The following is a 24344-nucleotide window of genomic DNA, read 5'->3' as shown; positions in this document are numbered from 1 at the left end:
GTAACATAATAACGAAATCTTGATTAAAATAATAATGAGTGACAGCAACTCTTGGTACACAGAAAATATTTTCTTTGAAAATTGGAAACAAATAACAAATGTACAACTTTGTTAATAACATGGAGCTTCCCAACTTTACTACAAAATGTGCAGAAGAATTATGGTATTATTTCCATAATTCAAACAAGATCTGACTTATCATTTTTTTCAAGTGGACAAAAGTAGGACTGTCTCCTGCTTTGAATTTTCTGTCTCACTCCTTAGTGTTTGGGGGCCCATGTTGTTAGTTTCTGAACAGTGTATAATAATTTATTTATAATAATTTATTTATTTGCAAATCCATGCCCGTAGGCTAATTGCAATGATACAGACAGTAAAAAGTAACAAGTGTCTATAAGTTGTATCTATAATAAGTTAGATACATTTGTATCTTAGTCTTAATAACATAATGATTGTATTTCCTATTAATGAACCCATGTACACCAGTCTGTAGAACTGGTGTGTTACAGTGACACCCTTGGTTGTAATTAGTCAGCTTATCTCCACATGCAACAATCATATTCCATGTACATACATTGTTGTATACTGTACAACAATATTATAGACTAGCATCACATCTTCAAAAGGACGTCTGGTTGGGTGGTTGTAGCTCCATCGCACTGTAGAACAGGATGTAGGCAGCAGACGACTACAGCAGCAAGACACACAAGAACATGTCAGACACATACAGCAACATTAGCCTATGGAATTATAGCAGGAGGCTTGCCTCATATTTTGCTAGTTTAGAAAAGAAGAAATTAAACATTTCTATAGAGTGTACTACAGTAAAAAAAAGGCCTTGAGTTTGTTTTCCTCGGAAGCGTTGTTCCTTGTACCACAAATGACCTACAGAGAAGGATTGAACTTGCTGCCTATGCATTCGGTAGACTAAGAAAGCCAGTATGGAACCACAAGGACAATCAGTAGATGCCTCAAAATGCACCTCTTTCAGGCACTTTTTTTACATACATGTGTTACTAAAATCATGAATTGGAAACTTGGAAATCAAAAGACAAATGAACTTCTATTAGCTTTTGAATACTTGATGCCTTAAGGGCAATTATCTGCATCACACTTCGTGATCATATACCTAATGATGAAATTAGAGCCAAACTTGTGACAGTCTGAGAGCACTCTATCATCAAAGCCATGCAAATAAGTTTAACCGGTAACACATTTATCCAAACACAAAAGACATGACATAGATACATTGTAGTCCCAGTTTTGGGAAAGTAATGTCCTTAACGATGACTACACACCTGCACACTTGAGGTGGACAACTCGTTGACTTCATGGTCATCAAACTTGTACCACTTCCTGTTACCGGTGTTCTTGCAGAAGGCAGTGTCTGGTGGGAACAATATTAATTTTTATATTTAGGCATATTAATCAAACCCCTGAAGCTGAGATTTTACATGACTGGCTTTATATCACACTACATGTAATTTTGTTCTTACATGAAGAATATTTACTAGTCAAAAGCACCTTAGACTTATCAATTTGTATACAGTCATGTATAACGTCCTTCAGTCATAAATTGTATGCAAACACACACATACATGTACATGCATGTACACACACATGTGCACACAAAGATTATGATACTAATATGATCATGTAACATTTTTAAGTACTATAACAGAAAAAATAGACATTGGAATGCAAGTCAAGTTCCTTCTACAACAGTTTACTTACAGTGTCCTCCCTCCATGGTGCCATAGTGGTTCTGTAAACAGAGACAGACACTGTCACATCACACACACACCATACACTTCATATGAAGCACTTAGATCTAATTTAGTGGCTCATTAGGCTGAGTTAACTTCAAGATGACCACACCCTTGGACGTCCGTCATACATGTACGTACAGAGCAGTACATTAGGAAGATTCAATGGTATTTTCCATGTCCCAATACTTACGATTATTGTGGGAAAAGGAAACTGCACAAGCATCAAACTGCATCTATGACTTAATGTCTGCTTTTATCAAGTTGTAGAATCATGACAGGAGTAATCAAGAATTTTAATTATCCGCTCTTAAATTTGAATTCAGTTCTACACTGAAGTTAAGTTTAAATGATGTATTGTGAAACATATTGACGGCCTTACCGACACAGCAAACAGTTTGTAGTGGGGCTGTGGTTTAGGGCCTACAATAAAGGGCCTCATGTCAAAGCTGCTGAGAGGGAAGTCCACATTGGTGTTCAACTTCTGTCTCCACACACCCTCGTACTTGAACCTGGTAAAGCACAAAACTCTCAGTCATCTTGATGTACATGAAATTTGGAATGATTCTGAGACATGAATAAAGAGACTCTTTTTACAATTACACAACCAATGCTTTATTCTCACCGACATTTTGGTGACCGCCAGTCACCTTCTTCAGGGCAATTCTGAGTGGTTGTGTAAAAAAAGAGTCTCTTTGTTCAGTGACATACCAACCTGATGAAACTATTCATGGATTCAGACATATTCTCAAAGGATTAATATACAAAAAATTTCATCAGTACATGTAGTCCCATAGCCATTTTGAGACGGTTCAGTATCAAATGTTATCACCACCTTGACTGGGTACCATCAGGGTAATAGTTTACTCCAAACCTATGTTTGCTTCTGCATGCTGGCCAACTAGGAACTCTATAATATTATTGTTATTCAAATCTTTTGGTGGTGATGTCAAAAATGAACAAATTCTAGAGCGCTCGTTTGAACAGGCTTTCCAACACCTGTTCAAATACAATATTGAGACAACCATTTCAAGTTTCTTGGGTGGTAAGCATACATGAAGTGAGCAAATTGCTACCTGGATGGGACAAATCACCACCCTTGCTGAATATTCCAGGCATATGAGATGTCCAAGTTTCCAATCAGAATAGCAGAGAAGTCACTGAGTGTACATACATAATTTACATGTATTATAATAATAAACGCCAGAGGGAACAACTACTATCCAGATGATACTCGGTCGAGTACCAACTGAAGGTATGACCCTATTCAGTTGCTAAAATTATCATGGCCCAAGTATGACATAAACCCAGTTCCAAACCTCTTCAGGTGTATGAGCAGGAAAGGTGGCAGTTTCCAGATCTCAATCTTCTTCACAGCCTCCCTGTGAGTCTTACAGCGTGAGCAGTACCACTTGTCACTCCCCGATACCTTCTCTGGCTTGGTGAAGGTTTGGACACAGTCCTGATGGAAGAAGGACATTTTCTTCAATGTTTAGAAACATCACACGGCCTACATCATACTGAATTAATAAAATATTTATAAGATAGCATAGCATCAGTGGTTTGAATAGAAATAATTATTGCACTTTATGCAATGGCCGAGAGGGTATCTAGTGTTCGCCTTGCATTTGCTAGGTAACTTGTGATCAATCCCTGGCCAAGGCATACCAAAGACTTTAAAAATGTTTCCAAAATTATATCCAGTTGCTTGTATGAGTAATTGCTATTTTGCATATCTATGGTCCATGGTTGCCATGTTGTAGATCATTGTCATAGAATGTAGTTTGTACAAGAAAGAGAGAGCTGAACTCTATAGACTGATAGAACCCATGTTCCCCAACTTCATACAACTAAGCAAATTTTTATAGACAAATTCATATTACGTATGAATTTAGACAAAACTTTACTTATAAAGCATATCTGTTTCTATATTTTCAATGTCACAAAGAAACGAGAAGAAGTCGAATTCATGTAGTAGAATACGATTCTTGAGTATTGCAGATTCATTGTTACATATTCCATGTATCTCTTGTTGCGACCTGGACTGAACCCAGTGGGTATACGCATGTACAATAAAGGTCTTCATTCATTCATTCATTGTCCATCAGGACGTACCTGCAGTTTACATCTCCCTGAAGATGGGATGGGCAGGGACAGGTACATGAAGGCCTCAAACGTGGTGGACGTCTTCTTGCACCGCAGACACTCTAGGGTGGACTTGAACTGACCCTGGAAAAAATGTGCATCTTTGTTCAATACAACTAAAAAGAACATTTTTAAAGGCTTAAAGTAACAATGAGATTGCTAGTATCCAATTCTGAAGTACATACCGTGGTTCATGTCACAAATTTTGATAGTCAATGAATAATTCTCTATCAAGTTGGTAAATGACTGTAGCAAAAGGTTCTTAATTCATAACCACAGCCTTTCTTAGGTGGGCAGTGGAGTCAATAGTTTCCAGTTAGAATTTTTATTCACTGCTTACTTCCTATTCAAGAAAAAAAATTCTGCTTGTCCTATATAAATGAAGGATAAATATATCGGATCACAAAATTAATAAAGTTTGACAATATGTGTCCTCATGCATTTCAGTTTTACTTTAAATTGTTAAAATGTACTGCATCGGTTCATCACTAAGTCTAAGAGTGTGAGCCAAAGTCTAAAAAATATTGAAACATTATCAAGATAATCCCTACCTACAGACCCTAATGTTTTAGGACTGAAACAGGAAACATTATATTTTTTCCCTAGGCCCAACAATATCATTCTGGTACCTGGAAAAGCTCTACAATGATAGACTGGTTGAGTCTCTTGTGGTTCTGCCAGGCCCGCTCAGCGAGGGTGACATCAGGGAGGTGGCTCATGTCCTCATCCTGTATGTACTCACGATTCTTCACCTGGGGAGGGGGGCGGTTATTGTAATATCAGTCGGATACATCATTAAGGGTGGGTATCAGTACAGAAAACAAACTCAGGTCCAGAGGATTAGGTCCAGGTATAGACCTGAACCTAGCCTGGACCTGATTCAGAATCATGTGAAAACTTGTGAATGGATGATACTGTAACTGCACTTAAGTTCATGGGGATTTACTTTTGCAGTAGCAGGTGTTTGCAGTGGTTTTAAGTTCTCGGTAGCGCCATAGACTGCAGTCACATAATATAATGGAAAAATGTTTGTGGTGGTTTTAAGTTTGCGGTGAAGTGGCCACCACAAAAAGCGCTAACATAAAACCGCCGCGAACATTTCAGTCTGCATTAAATTACAGTACTCAAAATTAGTTTGGTCCACTTCGCTACAAAGAAATCTGTTTAGTGGGTCCCACTGGCATTTTAAATCAATCCTACAAGGCTAACTGCCTCTGTATGAAACTTGGTAGAAATGACTAGCTCTACTCTACTTTGCTCGTGTTATTTCCTTCGACAGGTATGCTCCAAAATCTTTGAATGTCTGATCATATAATCTGTTCATTTTCTAATAGGTTCGACATCTGGCCTGGTCTAATAGGTCCAACATTTTTGCAGTGGTTTTGAAATTGCAGTGCATTTTTGTTAGTCACTGAAAAAACTGCAAACATACAACCGCCACACACATTTCTGCATTAACAGTATACTACATGTAATCAGGATGTCTACAACGCACAATGATCACTTCAAAATATTAAGTAGGTGACCTTAAGCTTACCCTGTTCATGTCTTCATGCAGTCCGTCCATCAGGAACAACAAGAACTCTTGTGAGTCCTGCTGGTTAAAGTTGGCAAACTGGGAGTTGTACTTGCCTACAGAGCACTGTAGGAACAGAGTGGTAACAGATACACTAACCATCACGACACTATTAAAACAATTTATAAATTTAAATGTAATCAACACAAGGTAGAAGATTTTCCGAAACACCATGCCGCCATGAGATATCTACAGCTTTTGGACATTTTTGTTTTATCTTGTTCCATCATTGAAAATGCGAAGAAGGTGGTAATTAATCTATCTTAAATGGTGGGTTTCTCTACCAAAAATAATAACCATCGTGCATTGTATGAACATGAGTTACAGCAGTCTTTTCCTTTGATTTGGCAGAATTCCATTTTTACTTAACATCATTTATCATGCAAATGACTTTCACATTTACAATATCTATACAGGATAGTGCACATCTTAATCCACCTCACATAATTTCCCATCTTTTGAAACAAAGGAATTGTGGCATTTTACAATGAATTATGAAAACCTATAGTATCAGGCCCTTTATCTGCATACAATGTAATTGGGACCTATCATAGTTGTGCCTGTTATAACAGTAAGCATGGTACAGTAGAAGCCGCTTAATTGCACCGCCTATTTGCCAGTAAATTTCGTGCAATTAACCGGCTGGTGCAATAATGCGAAGTTATCTAGCTGGACCGCACCAGTTTGGGATTCTGTGCAGTTAACAGAAGTGTGCATTAATCCGTTGTGCAATTATCTGGCTTCTACTGTATATGTATTGAGGTGCTATCAAGGAAAACAGTATAATCATACAATTATTATAATGCAATTTCATTCTTATTTCACACAATTTGCATCTAACAGGTGTACAAAATTTAAATTGTACATCTCTGTCTAAGCTCCGTCAAAGCTCTATGCACATTTTGTACTCTTACCTTGAAGTCCCTGGGTGCGACAGACCTGTACTGTCCTGACCACAGTGCTTTGATTATAGCAGCAAATTCCTCAGCTATCTCACCATTACAGCCCAGTTTGTTCTCCCTGAGGAAAAACACAGAAATTAGTCATGATTACTTCAATAGTGATGCCAGTGTTACAGTGCGGTTCAAGCGCTGCCAAATAGCACAAGTTTGATATAAAATATCAATTAAAGTATGCTGAAAATTGGTTGTACGTGTCGATTCTTGGGCTAAAATATTACAAAGTGGGGCTTTAACGTTACCATGGATCATTTTAAAGATAAACTTCAACAAGAAAATACCTGTTGATGTCAAACTTGTAGGTCTCCTTCAGGAAGTACTCGGACAGTAAGGTGGCAGAACACAGACTCTGTATGATGGAGTTCATGTAACAGGTGTTTCCTAGGTTCCTCAAACCAGTCAGCCCTCGACCCTGAAACAGACAGGTATATCTACATGGTGACCGTCAACAGTTTCATCTGTATCAGGTTATGACGCCATCTTCCATTCCTTTTGAAATTTGCTTGTTAGATGATTTTGCAATAATTTTGTTTTGGCTTGGATTACATTACCATTACATGTAGGCCTAAGCAAAAATAGGGTTCATAGGAACATATTGTCGACAATGAAAAACGAAAATGTGTCTGGAGCTAGGACATTGGTATCACTATGTTGATTGTACCTTCTAGTCTATTACTATGCAAAGTGTCAAGATAGAGGAAACCTGCATGTACATTTGTAGGTTCAGTGGGTCTCTTTATACAGTTTATTACCTTTTCCCTATTAAAAGAAATGAGAACATGCTGGAAAATGCTTACTCCACTCAGTCCCTTGCCGGAAGCTGACAAAAAATTCTTGGGTCAGCAGATTTTTGGTAGAATTTTTGGACAGGTAACAGGAAACATAACATCTTTTCTTTTACAGAAAAGTCTTTTACAGCAATGAGAAAAAAAAAAAAAATGAGTCTACATGCACACATACCTGCCCTCCAAAGACTGGCTGCATGTTTCTCAGTCGTGCTGCCTGCACCTCTGCAGACTCTGGTCTGACCTTGGGGGCGCGGACAATCTCTGGTTTCCCCTTCCTGTCCACCTTGGGAACCTTCTTCGTCTCGGCTAGCTCGTCTGCCACCATCTGGGCAATGTTTGGTGAAGAGTGGGACCTGCGCAGCTTTCCTTTTCCTGATACAGAGACAAGAGATAGAGCAACAACAAGCCTTCTTAATAATTAGTATATTTCTGTATCACTACCATTAATATTATGAGACATCGCAATTGAAGGCATTGAGTAAGGAGTAGCATTTCAGCCCAACACTAGGTTCTCTTCAAACTCACAATGCTTTACTGTTCAATTGTCTTCAAGTCTTTCTACAGCAACTGTTTCTTTCCCAGACAGCAACATTATGGAACTATCTTGACGACTCCTGTTTTCCTCCTGTCTACAAGTTATCAGCCTAAAAACAAAAGTCCACCGCTATCTCCAAAAAGTTTCCAAGTTCTTAGTTCATTGCCTTGTAATGGTCTTGTGACCTTGCTTTGAACAATCTTGTAAAAAAAACAAAAAACATTGTAGTTTCTTCAGTATTATATCTACATGGAGGGCACTGAATTCAGAAGGTGGAACCCAAAAACCCTCTTCTCAAAAACTCATTTTTCTTGCACAATGAATATTTTTTCATTGGTGTTACCCAAGAATTGGCACGTATTTTTTCCAGTAACAAAAATAAGTCTAGCAACCTTCCCAACATGCAGATGTATGGTATATGGAATCTAAACCAAATGCACACTGTTACAGTAATATATAACTAAATATTTTTCATGACAGCACATAACAGGAACCAACCCAGGACACTTATTTTTCCAGTATCTTACTGGTGGCCGCGTGGCACGATCGGGAGCGCGTTGGTCTCAGGCCCAAGAGGTCCGGGGTTCAAATCCGCTTGCCGTGTCACCGATCTTGTGCCCTTGGGAAAGGCACTTAACACGACTTTCCTCACCTAACTCAGGTGTAAATGAGTACATAGCTGCGGCTAGTGGCAGTGACAGGCCTTTGTGGTGGTGACAGGCCTTAGGGGCATGTTCGGGCATGACGCACCCGCCATGACGCATGAGTCAGGGGTAGGAGGAACCCCTTGCATCCTTGGTCGGAAGTCCTCCTAGGAGACGGAAACTCCAAACAACAAACCTGCATCTGCTGGGGCCGTCTTACACGTTGCATACAGTTGCCCCTGTAGGACCAGTGCGCCAGTGGACGAGAGGGTGGAGAAGGACGTGCACACCCCTCCTTCACCTTAAAAACCCAAGTGCAGGCCAGGCAGACGGGTCGCCTTAAACCCGTCCGCCTACCATTGTCTTTCGAGACAGACGGATGCCAACGACTGGTGACCAGACCAACATATACAGAAGTTTGACGTACAAAGTGGAAATCAAGATAAGGTTATACAATGTAACTTGCACAGCTACTGTCATTGTTACCTTGTGGTTCGTCCTGAAGAGAGACTTTGTAGGTGCCACTTCCAGATCCCGGACTCCGGTTCAGAATCGACTGCACGATAAAAGAACCAAACATGATTTTCAGGAAACAAATCATTACGATTGCTATATAAGGCAACATAAATCAATAAGCAACAAAATAAAACTTATTTGCAAGACCAATAGATATTAGCCAAGTGCCATTGTTACAAAATTATGTGATATTTTCAAATGCACTTTGAAACATATTAAGTTTGTTTTTTTCAGTCATCACAAAATAACTCAATCTATTTGCTAGAAGGTGGATTTGGTCATGTGAATACAAGTTTGCTCTTAACAGTCAGAGATAAAGCAATGCTTCTGTCATTCAGAGCATAGGTATGCAAATTTCTGACAAAGGTAAATGACATGCAAGATTTATCCTTGTGATGAAAATTTGATGCTTCTAAATGAAAAAAAAAGTTATGAGATCTAGATCACATTTATGAATATTTAGTAGATGTCCATCACAATCATATCATCATTGGTATGAAGAAAAGAACTATGAAGTATAACCTGAGGTAAGTTCCAGTGCGTAGTGGCTGTGTTGTGGTCCTTGTAGTAATATCTGCCGGTCTGTTGGTCTAACACCTTCTCCCATCCAACCGGCAGCCCGGGGCTCGTCACAGGGTTTTTGGACCCAGCTATAAAGTCGAGGGGAAAATAACCAATTAGTTGTTTTGACAGTTTTAGGCAGTGGCACTGGCCTTAGGGGCATGTTCAGGCATGATGCATCCGCTATACATGAAGCGGGTAGCAGGACCCCTTGCGTGCTTGGTCGGGAGTCCACCTAGGAGACGGAAACTCCAAACAACAAACCTGCATCTGCTGGGCCGTCTTACATGTGGCATGCAGTTCTTGTCCCTGTGGGACTTAGTGTGCCAGTTGACGAGAGGTTGGAGAAGGAAGTGCACACCCCTCCTTCACCTTAAAAAGTCGTGTGCAGGCCAGGCAGACGATGAGTAACTGTCTGCCTACCATTGTCTCCTGAGACAGATGGATGCCAACAACAGTAGTTTTGACAAGACTGACTAAGACAAAAAAAGTTGCTGTTGTACTGAAATGTATGAAATTATAATGTTTTTCCCAGTGGTGAAAAACATTGTTATTGCATAAGGTTTTTTTCTTTCGTCTTCTTTTTCAGTCTGTTGCCTCAGAGCTCAAATCAATACTGTACAGCGTGTCTAATGATATGGAATAATACTTATGTCCCTGCTATGAGACAAACCTGAGGATTTGTCTGCCTCCAGTCTGGCGAACTCCTTGTCCCTCTCCTGCTGTTTCTTTATCCTCTCCTGTCTCTCTTGTTCCTCCCGTTCTCTCTTCGCTGTCTCCTGTCTCAACCGCTCTTCTCGCTCCTTCTCAGCCCTGAGGAATGATTTCATTTATTAGAATTACAAAAACAGTACAATACCGGTGGGTCACAGGCAGCGGTAGGCTGGTTTTGTGATCCACACATAAATATGTTGACATACATGTAACATTATCAAACTCATCCTCCTACGCACAGTCCCCAACGGCACTAGCTGAATGCCTGTTGGGGCCCTGCTGTCTGGAGGCCCACCATGTTACTGTGAGCATCGCCACAAACCAGCTGTCAACCAATCATAGAATAGGCCTTTCCTGGCCTTTTGCTTTCGAAAGGGATCTCACAAAGGCCTGATTGGGCACTCATTAATATTTATAAGCAGGGCAGTCAGTAACTGATCTGAGTGCTCCAGACAGCAGAGGTGACCACAAGGAGTTTCGACACGACCATGGTCCCTCTGCGTAGAAGAATGTATCAAACTAAGAAACTGGTGCATTGAATAAAACCATTAATGTTGAATACAGTAATTTCACATTTAAGATGTGATCTAGAATAATATATATCAGGCATTCAAGGTCCGCAATCTCTACTTGATATATTGCTGAGGCTTCGGGCTTGTTTTACTGACTGTGGCAATTTGTTCCAAAATTGGAAAGCATAAGGGATGAACGATTCACAGAGACTGAAGACTTAAATTGCGGCATGGATGGCTAATTGTGAAGACAAGTGAAAAGAATGTGTTTGATTTAGTGACTGCTTGCACTTGCACTTCTATCACAAGGTTAGCCCTCGATAGCTAACAGCTAGGTCGGTTCCCTTGGCTATACATTTGTAAGTACACACTGACACACGTAGCTAAGGAATAAATCAATAAATAAATCAAATACTGTAAATGCATTTAAGTTCGCGGGGATTTAATTTCGCAGTAGCGGGAAAATGGATTTTTCGCAGTGGTTTTAATTTCGCGGTAGCACCATGCACTGTAGTCTCTTACTGTTATGGAAAAATATTCGCGGTGGTTTTAAATTCGCGGTGAAGCGGCCGCCGCGAAAACCGCGAACATTAATCCACCGCGAACATTTCTGCATTTACAGTAAAAGAACTACTAGAGGAAATCATGTTTCATACAATATCCATCTTTTCAGCACCGGGGACAGTGACAATCATGTTGTTTGGTGGAGTCCCTGTGTATAAACCTTAGTGATGGCATGATTAGGCTTGTTTTGATAGGCTCTCTCTCTCTTTTGGCTGAGGTTGCTCACTAGGATACCTGTCTATTACAATTATTTCAAACACTGCATACTTAGTCTATCTATTCTGCTGAACAACCTACCTTGCAATTTCTTCTTGTCTTGCCGTCTCAGCTTTTTCTCTACTCAGTTTTTCCTGCTCTTCCTTTAGCTTCTGGGCTCGTTCTGCTTCTTCTCTTTCCTGCTGTGCCTTCTTCTCTGCCTCTCTCTTCTTCGTGTCTTCAAGCTCCTGTAGTTTCTTTTCTTCTTCTTCTTTCAGCTAAAGGAGATAAAAAGCCATATGTGAGCTGGAGATGCTACAGTTCTACAGTGGCATTAGCATGCATAAGGAAAGTTAATGTGTTCACTCAGTGGTGACTACAATATAATATTTTGATGCCAACCTTCACAAAACATTATTGTTTTGGGAATTAGTAGTCAATAACAATATCTATAAACCACATCAGTGACATACACATGTATACATACTCACCATAACTAATACATGTATCTGTTTTTCTCTCAATGTTCACTCTATTAAGTTTCACTCCATAACAAGATCACCTTTCTCAATGAAATATTTAGTTTTGTACATTTCTAAAAGCCATAGATATATAAAGTCCTGCCATGATAATGTGCTACAACCTGGAAGTCCTAGATTAAGGTCATTGACCTCACTATCATCATCATCGGTCGGCTGCGACGCAGGCGACTGTAAGTTTAAGACCTCACTATACCACACTACTTTCAGAACAGGGGTGTCAACCTGTAATGCTGCAGTACCTGCAAATGCTGTTAGGTGGCTAAAATGTCATGTTTTTAAGGGACCAACAAAATTAATTCAAACCCTTCAAAAGATCTTGAGTTGCAGTAACTGTTGCAATTATGCAAACACACAGTACCCCTCATTGGACTTCTTACACTTACTCACTCCTGGAGGTAATATCTAATACACCATGATATGGTCCAAATACAACAGCCTAACCTGTCTCTCCCTCTCCTGTTTTTGCCGTTCCTTCTCCAGTTCTTCCTCCCTCTTCTCCTCAGCCTCCTGCTGTTGTTTCAGCTTCTCCTGTTTCTGTTTTCTCAGCTTCTCCAGCTGTCTGTCCCTCGCTCTCTTCTCTTCCTCTATTCTCTCTAACTCCTGCTTCTTCTCATCTTCTTTTTCCTGCATCTGATGGGATGATGATGGAGTGAATTACACAACAAATCAGCTGAATATTTACCTGCTGATTAGGCCATGTTGATTTGATTATATGGATGACATCCAAGTGTGCATCAATTTGCAGCCGTTTCCAAAGTAACAAAAAGTTTTTAAACATACTCTAAATCGTATAAAGCAGCTTCAAAATAAGAAAATATATGCTGTGGATCGTAAAAGTTGATTTCGGAAAATGTATACTAATGTTGTAGACCATTACAGGGTCAAAGAAGATGTGAAAGAACAAAAATAAAGAATCTATTTTTCAGTATCATACATCAATACTATATTCTGTGTGTTCAGTCATTTGTTCAGCCTTCATTTCATAATGAAGGCAATTTTTTGTGTCAATTTTTTTTTATTTGCGCGCTCACATCAGTTTCTGGATGGCCAGAGGATGTCATCCATATAATCAAATCAGCATGGCCTTAGGCAATCCAAATAAAATTTAACATTGATTCTTATATTTTGTAATTTGGAAGACTTGAAGGATGGGACAGATACATTGTCAAAATATAATGTTTTGAGTACTGTTTGCCTAAAGCTCTCAAAGTAATTTACAATTAAACAATCCATCCATGAATAAAGACAGAGACTAATAATGTAATGCCCCAGTGGGGTAGTTAGGGGGTTACTAAAAAGGAAAAGAAGATAGAGAAGCCATGTTCTTACATTTCTCATGTGGTTGAGTCTCTCTACTTCCAGTTTCTTCTTCTCCTCCTCTATTCTTTGCCTCTCCTCTTCTATCTTCCTCCTCTCAGCTTCCAGCTTCTCCAAACCAATCTTGGCTAACTCAGAAATCCTGAGCTCAGCTTCCGAAGGTCCCGATGGTTTATCCAACTCGGATGTTCTGTTGAGAGATATCTTAGGCTTGGTGCTTCTGTCTACTTGTGGAAAGGACGGCTGTGTTGGTGCAGGCTGTAAGTGGAGTAACCATTGGAAATTAATCATCATGTAACAACAGAATTTACTCCAGATACATCCTCCTACGCACCGTCCCCAACGGCTAATGCCTGTTGGGGCCCTGCTATCTCATGGCCTACCAGCGGTTACTATGGTTGTCGCCACAAACCAGCTGTCAGCCTATCAGAGAATGGGCATTTCTTGTGCTTTCTGTTTACGAAAGCCATCTCGCAAAGGCCGCTGGGAAGCTATCAGCCAATCATGTTACGTCTAACATAGCACCATCCTCCTACGAAAGGACTGCCTGCCCATATAAGGGTAAGCTCATTAATATTTATAAGCAGGGCAGCTAGAAATTGGTCTGAGTGCATCAGATAGCAGAGGCGACCGCAGAAGTTTCAACACGACTGTGGTCCCTCTGCGTAGGAGAATGCTCCAGATAGCAAAGACAAGCTACTGGATATGATGTTGGAAACAGTCAGACGTTTCAGATAACATTCGATATCTCTCTTCAGCGACACTGAAGATACCTAATCTTAGAGCAGGTTTTATATCCTAACCATAAGTTGATATGCAAAGGAGATAATACAATTAAATGCTAGAAATAAAGTCCTTAGCCCCAACCTCAACATTGCTGTAATACACCATGTGACTATGACTGACTGACTAACTGAATAAAGTCCCACCAGGCTTCAGTTGAATTTCATTTTAAAAAAGCTCTCTTGTTGTTGTTTTTTTAACAATGTACCTGTGATGGTTTACTGCCCTCGACAAGTGAGTCATCAGTAGCACCTTGGCCGGCTGTACCATTCACTGTGGGGGTGGGTTTCTGGTGCTTAGGTGAAGAGGGAGGGACTTTAACAAGGGGTTTGGTCGCTCTGTTGACCTGAAAACAAAGATGTTCCTCATGATTTCTGTAGTGAACATGTAAAATCTATCAAGTTATGAAACTATACATTAAAAAATAATTCTGCCAACAACTTGACTGAAGCATAGGGCTGGTCATATGGTGCAACATTTTGTATAGATTTGCTATCTATCATGAACAGTATACTGTATCTTAATAGTAAGTATCAAGTAACTGCGAGTTATGATGTTAAAATTGTCACTAGTAAAAACATAGTGTGATAAACCTGAATAAAAGGTGTGATGAACCCAGTAGAAGAAAATGTCATAATCCATAAGTTTACAGAAGGGCCGCATCATAAATAGCAGAACAAAAATATTCTACATGGCATGTGCTTTAATAGTTTTGAGATGACAGTTTTGCATTCAAAAAGATTGACTATCAAGAGTGTAAGAAGAATTCACGCAAATAAGGGCAATGGTACTATAACAACACTCGTCTGTCAAATTAATAACTGTTACAGAAAGAAATAACTGTGTCCTAAACATGACAAAGTGAGAGTGAAAGTTTCTGACCACTGGTGGAGATGGCTTTGGGACGTCCTTCGGCTGCTGGACAACATCGACCTGGGATGCGGGCACACTGACCAGCCCTACTGCTGAACCATTCTGATTGGCTGTTAAGGCAGGAGGTGGCTCAATAACACCAACCGGAGAGGCCCTCTCATCTTTCTTCTGGTCCTGCACCTCTGGTTCTTCTTCTTTCTCATCATCAAGTGTTGGGTAATCAAAGTCAACTGTCCAACAGAGAAAATGAAAATCAAATTACACAAATATCTTAGGCCACTAGTACAGGTTAAGGTAAAGGTAATGCCTAATGGTAGTGGAAAGATCTCGCAGCCTTTGAGGCTGTAAGGGCATAGGGTTGTTATCCACTGTGTCTAGGACATGGTATTGGAAGGTGGAGCACATCCCTGTCCTTCCATGGCCTTTTAGTAGTTTAACCTCCCCAACATAAGTCAGGTACATGTATTCATATTTACACCTGCGTGGAGTGAGGAAAGTCACCTTTCCCAATACTAGTCTAGTCAGAAATGCCACCGAGACCTCTCAATCTTGCATAAGCTAGTCTTGTCACTTGGTCACCATGTAGTACTATTAGTACTAAGTATATTCCTGACCATAAATGAATATCCACAATACATGCACATGTATTGGAATCGTACATGTGCAATCATGTATATTGGTCTACAAGTAAATGTAACTGCTTACATGAAATGATACCATGTTGTTCTTGTTGAGTATACGCAGGCGGCCGTGGAACGCTGGGGTTAGTGGTGTACATTGGGTAGGTGAAGAGCCAGTTGTCAAACCCTCCCTCCAGTACCAACGGCTCGCTTTTTATTATGGTCACTGAGTCCCACTGGAAAAGGACAAAAACAATTTCATACAAACTAGGTTAGGTTCATCCAAATGTACATTTAAAAGATGGAAAAGGGAATCAGATATAGGAACTGACAAAACTTCACCCTTCACTCATATTGATACTGCATTGTGCTTTATTTCCATATTACAGTCTAACAGACATAAAGCATTGTGGATGTATGTGGCATGATGTGGCTGTGCTCGTGGTATTATGTGGCACTGCTGTAATGCCAAAGTCAGACATTGAGGGGCCCAAAGTCAACTTTGATCTTTGCCTTCCTATAACGCCTGCCTAATCATCCAGTGGTTCTAAAGTTATGCTGACAACAAATATCAGGAAACACAACACACACACACACACGATAACAGGGCTCTAAATATTTTTTCTGAATACCTGCACTGGTGCAGGTAACACTAAAAATTACCTGCACTGGACAAACTTTACGTGCACCACCTCGAATTTATGAAGTATGGATCATACTAAAATTGTTCAGGAACCATTGCTACTTTTTCTTCTATACTTAATAGGTGGTAACAGTCAATGCAGCTAACAACAATCCACATACACCTACATGTACATCATATGACATTTATGTATAAAACCCATTGGACCAGTGCAGGTTAGGTGCAGGTAGACACCAGGAATACCTGCACAGCTCCAATTTTACCTGCACTAACCTGATTATGCGGGTAGTATTTCGAGCCCTCGATAAACAATATCTCCATTTTTCATAGCGGTACTAAATTGTAATCATCTAAGTCAGGACTGTGAGCTCCATTGTACCTTGAACATAGCATCCTTCAGGCTCTGCAGAGTTGAACCCACAGCCAGGTCCTCAGCACCCCCCTCCCAGTCTACCAGGATGATGTGGTCCACCTGGCCACGCCTGTCCCACTGTGTCCTGGTGTCCTCAGGTAGGCCCCTCTCTATCACACTTACTGTGGTCCTGTAAAAATGATATACACATTATTAATATGAAATGGACTTGACAAAATCAAAGAAAAAAAATTGGTAAAAATTGTTAGTAACAACATTAATTGCAACATCTATTAAATTTTCAAATTTATGGACAGCAGCATACGCGAAATGTGTTCGAATCATTTAATTGGCTCTGCAATAAAACTCTGAAGACAATGCAACACCGCAAAATATGAATGGGTCTTGAAAAACCTGAGTATAGAATGTTATCATGGACGAGGTAAGAAACACTCCTATCACAGCATCGGGGTACAAATCACAGCATAGAGGGTCCAAATCACAGTATAGGGGGTCCAAATAACAGCATAGGAGTCCAAATCACAGCATAGAGGGTCCAAATCACAGTATAGGGGGTCCAAATAACAGCATAATGGTTCAAATCACAGTATAGGGGTCTAAATAACAGCATAGGGGTTCAAAGCACAGTATAGGGGGTCCAAATACATGTAACAGCATATGGGTCCAACTCACAGCATAGGTGTTCAAATCATAGCATAGGGGTCCAACTCACAGCATAGAGGATCCAATTCACAGCATAGAAGGACCAAATCACAGCATAGAAGAACCAAATCACAGCATAGAAGGACCAAATCACAGCATAGAAGGACCAAATCACAGCATAGAAGAACCAAATCACAGCATAGAAGGACCAAATCACAGCATAGAAGGACCAAATCACAGCATAGAAGGACCAAATCACAGCATATATAGTGGTCCAAATCACAGCATGGGGAGCTATGCTCAGACTATGAAGGTGAGCATGTACATTGTATGCTACAATAAGATCTATCCACATTACCCAGGCTTGATGACTTCAGCTGGAATGTTGATGCTGGCCCCATGCTTGATGTGAGAGGAGCTGTACTGGTCCTGGGGCCGCACATCCATGATCAGGAAAGACGTGTCCCTGTCCTGGAACATGTTGTACAGCTGTTCTGCTGATATGAACCCGGGTTTGGTCTCCCTTATTACTGGGGAAAAGAAAAAAGAAAGTCTGTCTTCTCTGTCACAGCCAGTGGAAGAATAGCTCTTCAGTGAGGTACATGTAAACTGGATCAAGATCCAGGGCTCGAAATACTGGTTGCATGTTCACCCAGGTGCACCCAAAATTGGAGCTGTGCACCCAATTATTTCATTAGGTTATGTAATACATGTAAAGATATCAGTATACTAGTATACATCGTATTCTTGACATCTAAGTATTAGAAAGATAATAAAAACGTCTGTCATGGTAGTTGTTTAAGAATTTGAAAGCTTGTAACTCAGTTTTGTTATTAGGTTTTTCTGACATTCTACTTAAATTTAAGTGGTGCACCCAAAAATGTTTTGGTACAACCAATCTTTTAAGCTGGGTGCACCAGTACACCTAATGAATTTCGAGCCCTGAGAATCCTTTCCTTTCCTCATGATAGGAACACATCCATCAAAATTTCTTAACATTTTTTTCCCTGATAAACACTTCACTGTGCTCAGTTTCGACTGTGCTTCTGGGCATCTGACTTATTTCCTGACATTCTTCCAGAAATGAGGTTGACAGCAGCTTTAACTTGCACGTAATACAAGTCAGCCAATTTTTCTGCCATACATTTGTATATCCAAGCAAGCTCATTGTCTGTATCATGTGAATTTTAGAGGCCATTACAAACATTGTGCTAAGGAGAAAAAGGGCATCAATTGCCCTCGCTTAACAGAAAGAAAAAAGTTTCGAATATCAAGTACCTGAAACACTCTTCTCTAGAGCTTTGGTGATTTCATCTGGCTCATTTGGCTTCTCAGGGGACAGCGGTGTCTTTTTCTCTCCTACCTGTAACAGACAAGATGCAGCAGGGGTGAACACCACAAAATACACATGTAACATCAGGCACAGGACACGGGAATCGGTTACAGAGGTTTTCTTTGTTTGTTTGTTTGTTTGAACCTTTGGTCTATTCGTGAAAGCTCAAATTGGCTTACGGGCCGCTTTTCATTAAGGTCATGAGAGAAGAAGAGGTACGGTCAGACAAAATATATACATGTAATAGAGGTACAATTTACATCATTTAAAGTCCATATTCTGTACAATGTACCTGAATGACTTATTTGTATTGTTAATGTTATAATGTTCTTGTGAGTAGCAATAAGGTAGCTGTACACAATGTAAACAAGCCTGATAATTCAGCTTTCGAGCCGCAAGTTGGCTGTGAAACAAATAAACCATTCTCTCTCTCTCAAAAGTTAACTGTGGTAACGATTCCATTGCAGACAGAAACAATGATTATCATGAATAAACAGCAACTATGTAACTTAGAACATTTGAGTTTTGACTATTGAACTGAGGTACAATGTACTATGCTCACCTTCAGTAGATTGTACACCCCTGATGACGACAACTTGTCCACAGGTACGTAGGGGAAGAAGCTGCCGACATCATCGCTGGGAGAGAGGGTGACTTTGTCGTCCTTGCCAGAACTGTCTCTCAGCACTTCTAACTCCTCTGCAACTTTCTTAGCCTTCTCTGCATCTGCTTTCAGGTCATACCTACATGTACAATGATCACTATGGTCACTATTGGTCTTAGAAATTCGAATGACAGAGGTGGCAACAGGCATAATTTTAGAGCTGAAAATGTTTATAAAATGCTAACTGGACATTAAGATATTTCTAAAAATAGGCAAGTACTCAATACGACATAAGGAGACAAAACAAGTTTATCCAAAACACATCTGATTTAACTGAAAAGTTTTTGCTAACTTAACAAAGACATTTTCTCATCTCTCTTATTTAGCACATGTTTGACTTAAAGAGATATTTTTACTAAAAACTCTGGTATCGATTTTGAGAATTTTGAAAAGACAGTGTTAGATGGCTTTATAGCATGAAATGTGTACTAGCCTGGTCCTGACCTCAGATTGACAATGTTGTATGCAATACATTTAACACATTAAAGCTGTGAACATGTTGTTGAAAATGATAGTATACCTTATAAAGAGCATGATTATTACTTTTCAATCCATTATACATATTAGTTTCTAAAGACATGAAGAAACAGGTGCCAACCTGTCATTTAGGCTCTTTGAAAGTTTCTCAGCTTCTTCTATAGCCTTCTTAGCATTGGCGGAACCCATCAGTTTGGCATAATAGGACTGGGAACAGAAGAAGAACAAAAATTTTTAATGTCGAATCAGTAAGAAACAGACAGCTGTTTAACACCTTAAGAAGCACAATAAGAAACCAAGTCAATGTAGGTTAGACATCCAGATAATACGATACGCCAAAAAGCAGTTACTCAAGCAATTGGATATGGTTTTGGAAACTGTGTCACTGACGAAAGATAGTGGATATTATCTAAAAAATTTAACTTTTTTAGTAGAATGTCCGTTTCCAAAACCATATCCAGTTGCTTGAGTAACTGCTTTTTGGTGTACAATAAGACTTAAGAGACTATATGCACACCCTAAAGACATCCCCCTGGCCCAATGAGGGAAGTACAGGAGGACATGCCGTTACAGTTACATTAACATGCACAATTAGTAGTACCTCGATATCTAGCAGTACATGTGTATCTAAGTTCTAACATTCTATACATCTTTAAAATAGTAGCAAATGGTATGTTCTGACCTCATCCTTTTTGAAGTCCTTTGACTTCCTGATGTGCCCGTATATGTTGAAGTACTTCATGTAGAGAACGTAAGCCTTCTCCTCGTCCCCCAGCAGACTGTGCTCCAGGGCAGCCTTGTAAAGCTTGGTGGCAGAGTTACAGTAACTGGGAGGGAAAGAGAAAGAGTTCTTACAAGCGACATGTTTAAATATCAGTTGATGACAGCAAAAGGAGACTGTCTCAAGACTTAAGCCAGGGAGCTACAAGAAATTGGACATACATGATATACGCCCTTACACTGGGGAACACATCTTCTGACAAACATGAAATTCTGATTGATCAGGGATGCCACTAGGTCATTTGTGGTCACAGTCTTCTAGTCTACTGTGACCTCTCTGACAGTAATTTTGTCCCTCAGGATACCTTTGAAAGCACCATTTTGACTTATAATTCTTGAAAACTCTGCAACACAGAAGGTGGATGTCCCTGACCCCCCCCCCCACACACACACACACACAAATACTCTCATGTCCCTAATAAACATACCCTCCGGAATAAACATACCCCCCGGACAAATTGTCAATATCTAATAAACGTACCCCCCGGAATAAACATACCCCCCGGAAAATTACCAAATTGACATGTATTTAACTGTGACCATGCTACTTCTGTAGCAGGTAAGCAGGTAGGTCTTTCTATTCATTTATGCCTAAGAACCACATCAGATAGTTCTATAAATGATGAGCAGAAGAACTATAGATATCTTGTTCGAATCGTGATGTTTTCTCAATTTTTTGATAAAAGGTAAAAATTCGCAGTGAAACCTGCCTTAGGGGTCACCTGAGTATAGGGGCCGATAACTGGCCATTCGGTCAGTTTTCGTCGGTCCCTTGGATTTTTCCCGTTGACCTATTAAAGCATTAAGAAATAGTCTATAGCGGTCACCTGTCGAATGCGGTCGCGGCCAGACGATTTTCAGTCCGGCCGCTATGCCAACACTCGCGGCCGCCACGGGCGCGTGGCCGGCCGCGTTACGCTGCGCTAAATAGTAAATTATCCACGAGGGGATCACTTTTTTTTTCTGTACTACATCAGCAAAATGTCGGTTCAACTTGGACTTTTTATGAAGGAGACATTGAATAAAGGAAACATTGTACAAAATTATGTGATTTTATGCGAAGTGTTGTTGAATTTACGTGGCGTTTTTTTCTCATCTCAGACTCTTTGCACTTCTACCCTTCTCTACATCGTCATTTCTGTGCAGACTGGAAGGCTATATGGGCAGATTTTACAAATAGACCGTCCGTTCATGTATCTGATGTTTTATGTTCTTCAAATGCATGTAAGCTGTCCCAATTTTCGTATTCCGCGGGCCAAAAATGGAAACCTCCGTCTTTGCGTTATTCTCGAACATGGCGTCGCAGCAGCTGATAAACAAGGTCACTAGGGGTCAGTGGACGACTCCACTTTTAGCAAGGTAAAATACCGCAGCAAGGATTCTGATGTGTAGCAAAAAATACAGTGATTACGGTATAAAAACGATTAAAATCTATTAAATGAAAGTTATTTATGTGAAAACTAGACTAAGGTTGATTTTTGTCAAAGAAATAAGCCTACGTAGAGAAAGTTTTATTTCGACGTGAACATCTCGGCATAATGGCACATGCATGTACAAAGGAAAGCTGTGGCTTAGAAATGATTATGAACTTGCTGTTTTTACCGACGAATTCCTGTCGTTTGTGAGAATTTGCGGCGTCAAAACTCATATCACAAGGGAAACGAAGTTATAGTTGTTATTTTTACGTCCAGCATTTATTATGTGAACGAATCACTCTTCCGCCTCGCTGCCGAAGCGCATGGAACCACAAGACCGGAAATTTCTCGTGCAAGGTGCTGGTTTACGATGTGAACAGAGACTATAAACTACTACTAAATTAAAACTAAAAGTTATTTATGTAAAAATTGTATTTCATAACGTCAGTGTGGTGTTTTATTTTCCCCCAAGAACAACATTTACTTCGTAGCGTCATAGCGAGATCGACCGAAATCACCGAAAGGGTACCGCGTACGCATATACGCTCATGGAAATCCGCGCAAATTATTTCGCCCGAAAAATAGGGAATTTTGAGCAAAAATACCGCGGAAATATGGGCAGAAACCCCCAAAATTTCAATTCTTTGAGGATCTTGGCTTAGCAAAGCCCCAGTTTTCAGAAAAAAAATAAACGTACCGTCCAAAATAAGAACGTACCGGGTGGATTGTGAGGCTGAAAAAAATAAACGTCCCGGTACGTTTATTAGGGACATGAGAGTACAATAGTCGCACCTATATATCACTTACCGCGACTCACCCCTATAATAAAATCCTAGCTAAAAGTCTGGTCGACTGATACTGATTTAGAATTAGCCCTACTCCCATGCAGGCCTACGTAATGATGTCACCTTTTCAAGCTGATTCCTCGTTCTAACTTGACTTCTGCCAGCTTGTTGAGACCCCCCACGGAGGAGGACAGGTACAAGTTCTTCTTGCTCGCAGATGGCATGATGTCAATGTTTGGAACAGATCTGGAACATAAGAAACACAACCTCAATTAATGAACTATACCTTTTGCCAATGACAGACCAAACCCATGCTCTGCCATGAGTGAGAGTGAAAGTGCACGGGCACACTTACCTCATAGGCCATATGAGAATTTGTTGTCTTTTGGTCACGTGTGCAATGCGTGCCGTGGGTGTGCCGTCAGTCGGGGATTGTCGCAAAATCGCACTTCTGGTACCTTCTGCATCCGTTGGAAATCTCCGTCAGAACGTTCGGCACCCACTCGGGTAATCCCGAGTACAACGTACTCGAATTTCGGGTCACACTCGGAACACCTACCCAGGCATTTCAGCCTGCTGGGCGATCCGACAACACACCTTGGCCTACTACCTCACTCTTGGAGTCGGACCTCTCTAGCTCTCATTTTCTCAAAGTGGTAAGAACTTGCGATTTTCGGCATTATATTCGTAATTGAATTTAACTACCTGTGAATATCATTTGATGTTCTTTGAGAAATTTTTCTACATCATTTCAAAGTTGGGACGTAGAAAAATGGCAGACGTACCTTGAAACTGACTTCATTTCAGCCAAACAATCCAAAAACATATGCCTCACAAAGATGGCGCGTTCCTTTTACGCCCCTCTAAGGTTCCCGGATGAAAATTTTAAAAATTGACGGTACAACTGCCCACATCGGGCGTTTTGTCATAAATGCACCAGACCAACCTATCACAGTTGTGTGCCAGTGGAGTGTAGCACATTGCCGAGCAGGTTATTGTTATTGACAGTCACTCCGGATTTGTCATCAGCCTCCTTGATCACATTCACCAGCTGAAGGACTTGTCGTAATTGGATCAAGCAATGTATAGCACCTATTATATTTTACAGATACTTTAATCCACATAGTGCAGATCGATAGCTGATGGCATCAAAATGAGAACTCTGTATATAGGAAGAATTTGTTAACAACATCACATGTCATGTCGACCATCGAATTGCCAAGCTGATGTTTTTGTGGGAGATCGTCACGTTAAACTGGCCCCTTTGTGCACACCGACGGATTGCTGTCAGAAAACGTCTGCTTGGAGATACCATAGATTTATATAAAAGTGATACCCAAGTTATACAGGTGACTTAAGGATAGAAATAAAGACTTACAACAGATGGTAGCACACCTCCGAATTGCAGTCACCAGGCTGACAGGGAACCAACTTTACTAAAACTCGCAAACATTCACTTTGCTTTTACTTCCGCATCCAAAATCGTAACAAGCGCCGCCATCTTGTCTTGTTGGTGAAATCTATGTAATGACGTCACCGAACTAAATGGTTGGCAACATGTTGTACACTTTTGTATTTGAAGCACAAAAGATTAATCAAAATTAATTTTATGAATAGTAAGT

General features: G+C 40.3%; 1 protein-coding gene across 1 annotated transcript; it reads right to left on the bottom strand.

Moving 5' to 3' along the window:
- Positions 1-411: 411 nt before the first annotated feature.
- LOC118411069 (ubiquitin carboxyl-terminal hydrolase 8-like) lies at positions 412-24287 on the bottom strand. The gene is made up of 28 exons (XM_035813071.1): positions 24101-24287; positions 22846-22968; positions 20425-20569; positions 19864-19949; positions 19164-19344; positions 18547-18631; positions 17627-17798; positions 16633-16795; positions 15696-15846; positions 15000-15220; positions 14326-14463; positions 13347-13592; positions 12459-12647; positions 11578-11753; positions 10164-10303; positions 9452-9579; positions 8900-8969; positions 7407-7606; positions 6728-6858; positions 6402-6507; positions 5449-5553; positions 4541-4663; positions 3882-3995; positions 3086-3228; positions 2149-2278; positions 1735-1765; positions 1299-1387; positions 412-688 (listed from the first exon to the last, which is right to left on the bottom strand). The coding sequence occupies exons 2-28, from the start codon at positions 22944-22946 to the stop codon at positions 620-622; spliced, it is 3633 nt and encodes a 1210-aa protein (XP_035668964.1). The 5' UTR covers positions 22947-22968; positions 24101-24287; the 3' UTR covers positions 412-619.
- Between the last annotated feature and the right edge of the window lie 57 nt (positions 24288-24344).

Source organism: Branchiostoma floridae, chromosome 3 (genome assembly GCF_000003815.2).
Source record: "Branchiostoma floridae strain S238N-H82 chromosome 3, Bfl_VNyyK, whole genome shotgun sequence".
In the NCBI taxonomy this organism is placed as follows: domain Eukaryota; kingdom Metazoa; phylum Chordata; class Leptocardii; order Amphioxiformes; family Branchiostomatidae; genus Branchiostoma; species Branchiostoma floridae.
Note: the sequence above shows the minus strand (reverse complement) of the source record. Positions and strands in the feature narration are given on the sequence as shown.

Bases quoted from the DNA above. Each gene is read 5' to 3' on its own strand.
- LOC118411069 (XM_035813071.1), bottom strand. From the start codon at position 22,946: ATGCCATCTGCGAGCAAGAAGAACTTGTACCTGTCCTCCTCCGTGGGG. The intron at 10,304-11,577 runs GTAGGTTGTTCA...ATCATTCCTCAG, and splicing joins AGACAAGAAGAAATTGCAAG to GGCTGAGAAGGAGCGAGAAG. The intron at 3,229-3,881 runs GTACGTCCTGAT...TTCTTCCATCAG, and splicing joins CAGGGAGATGTAAACTGCAG to GACTGTGTCCAAACCTTCAC.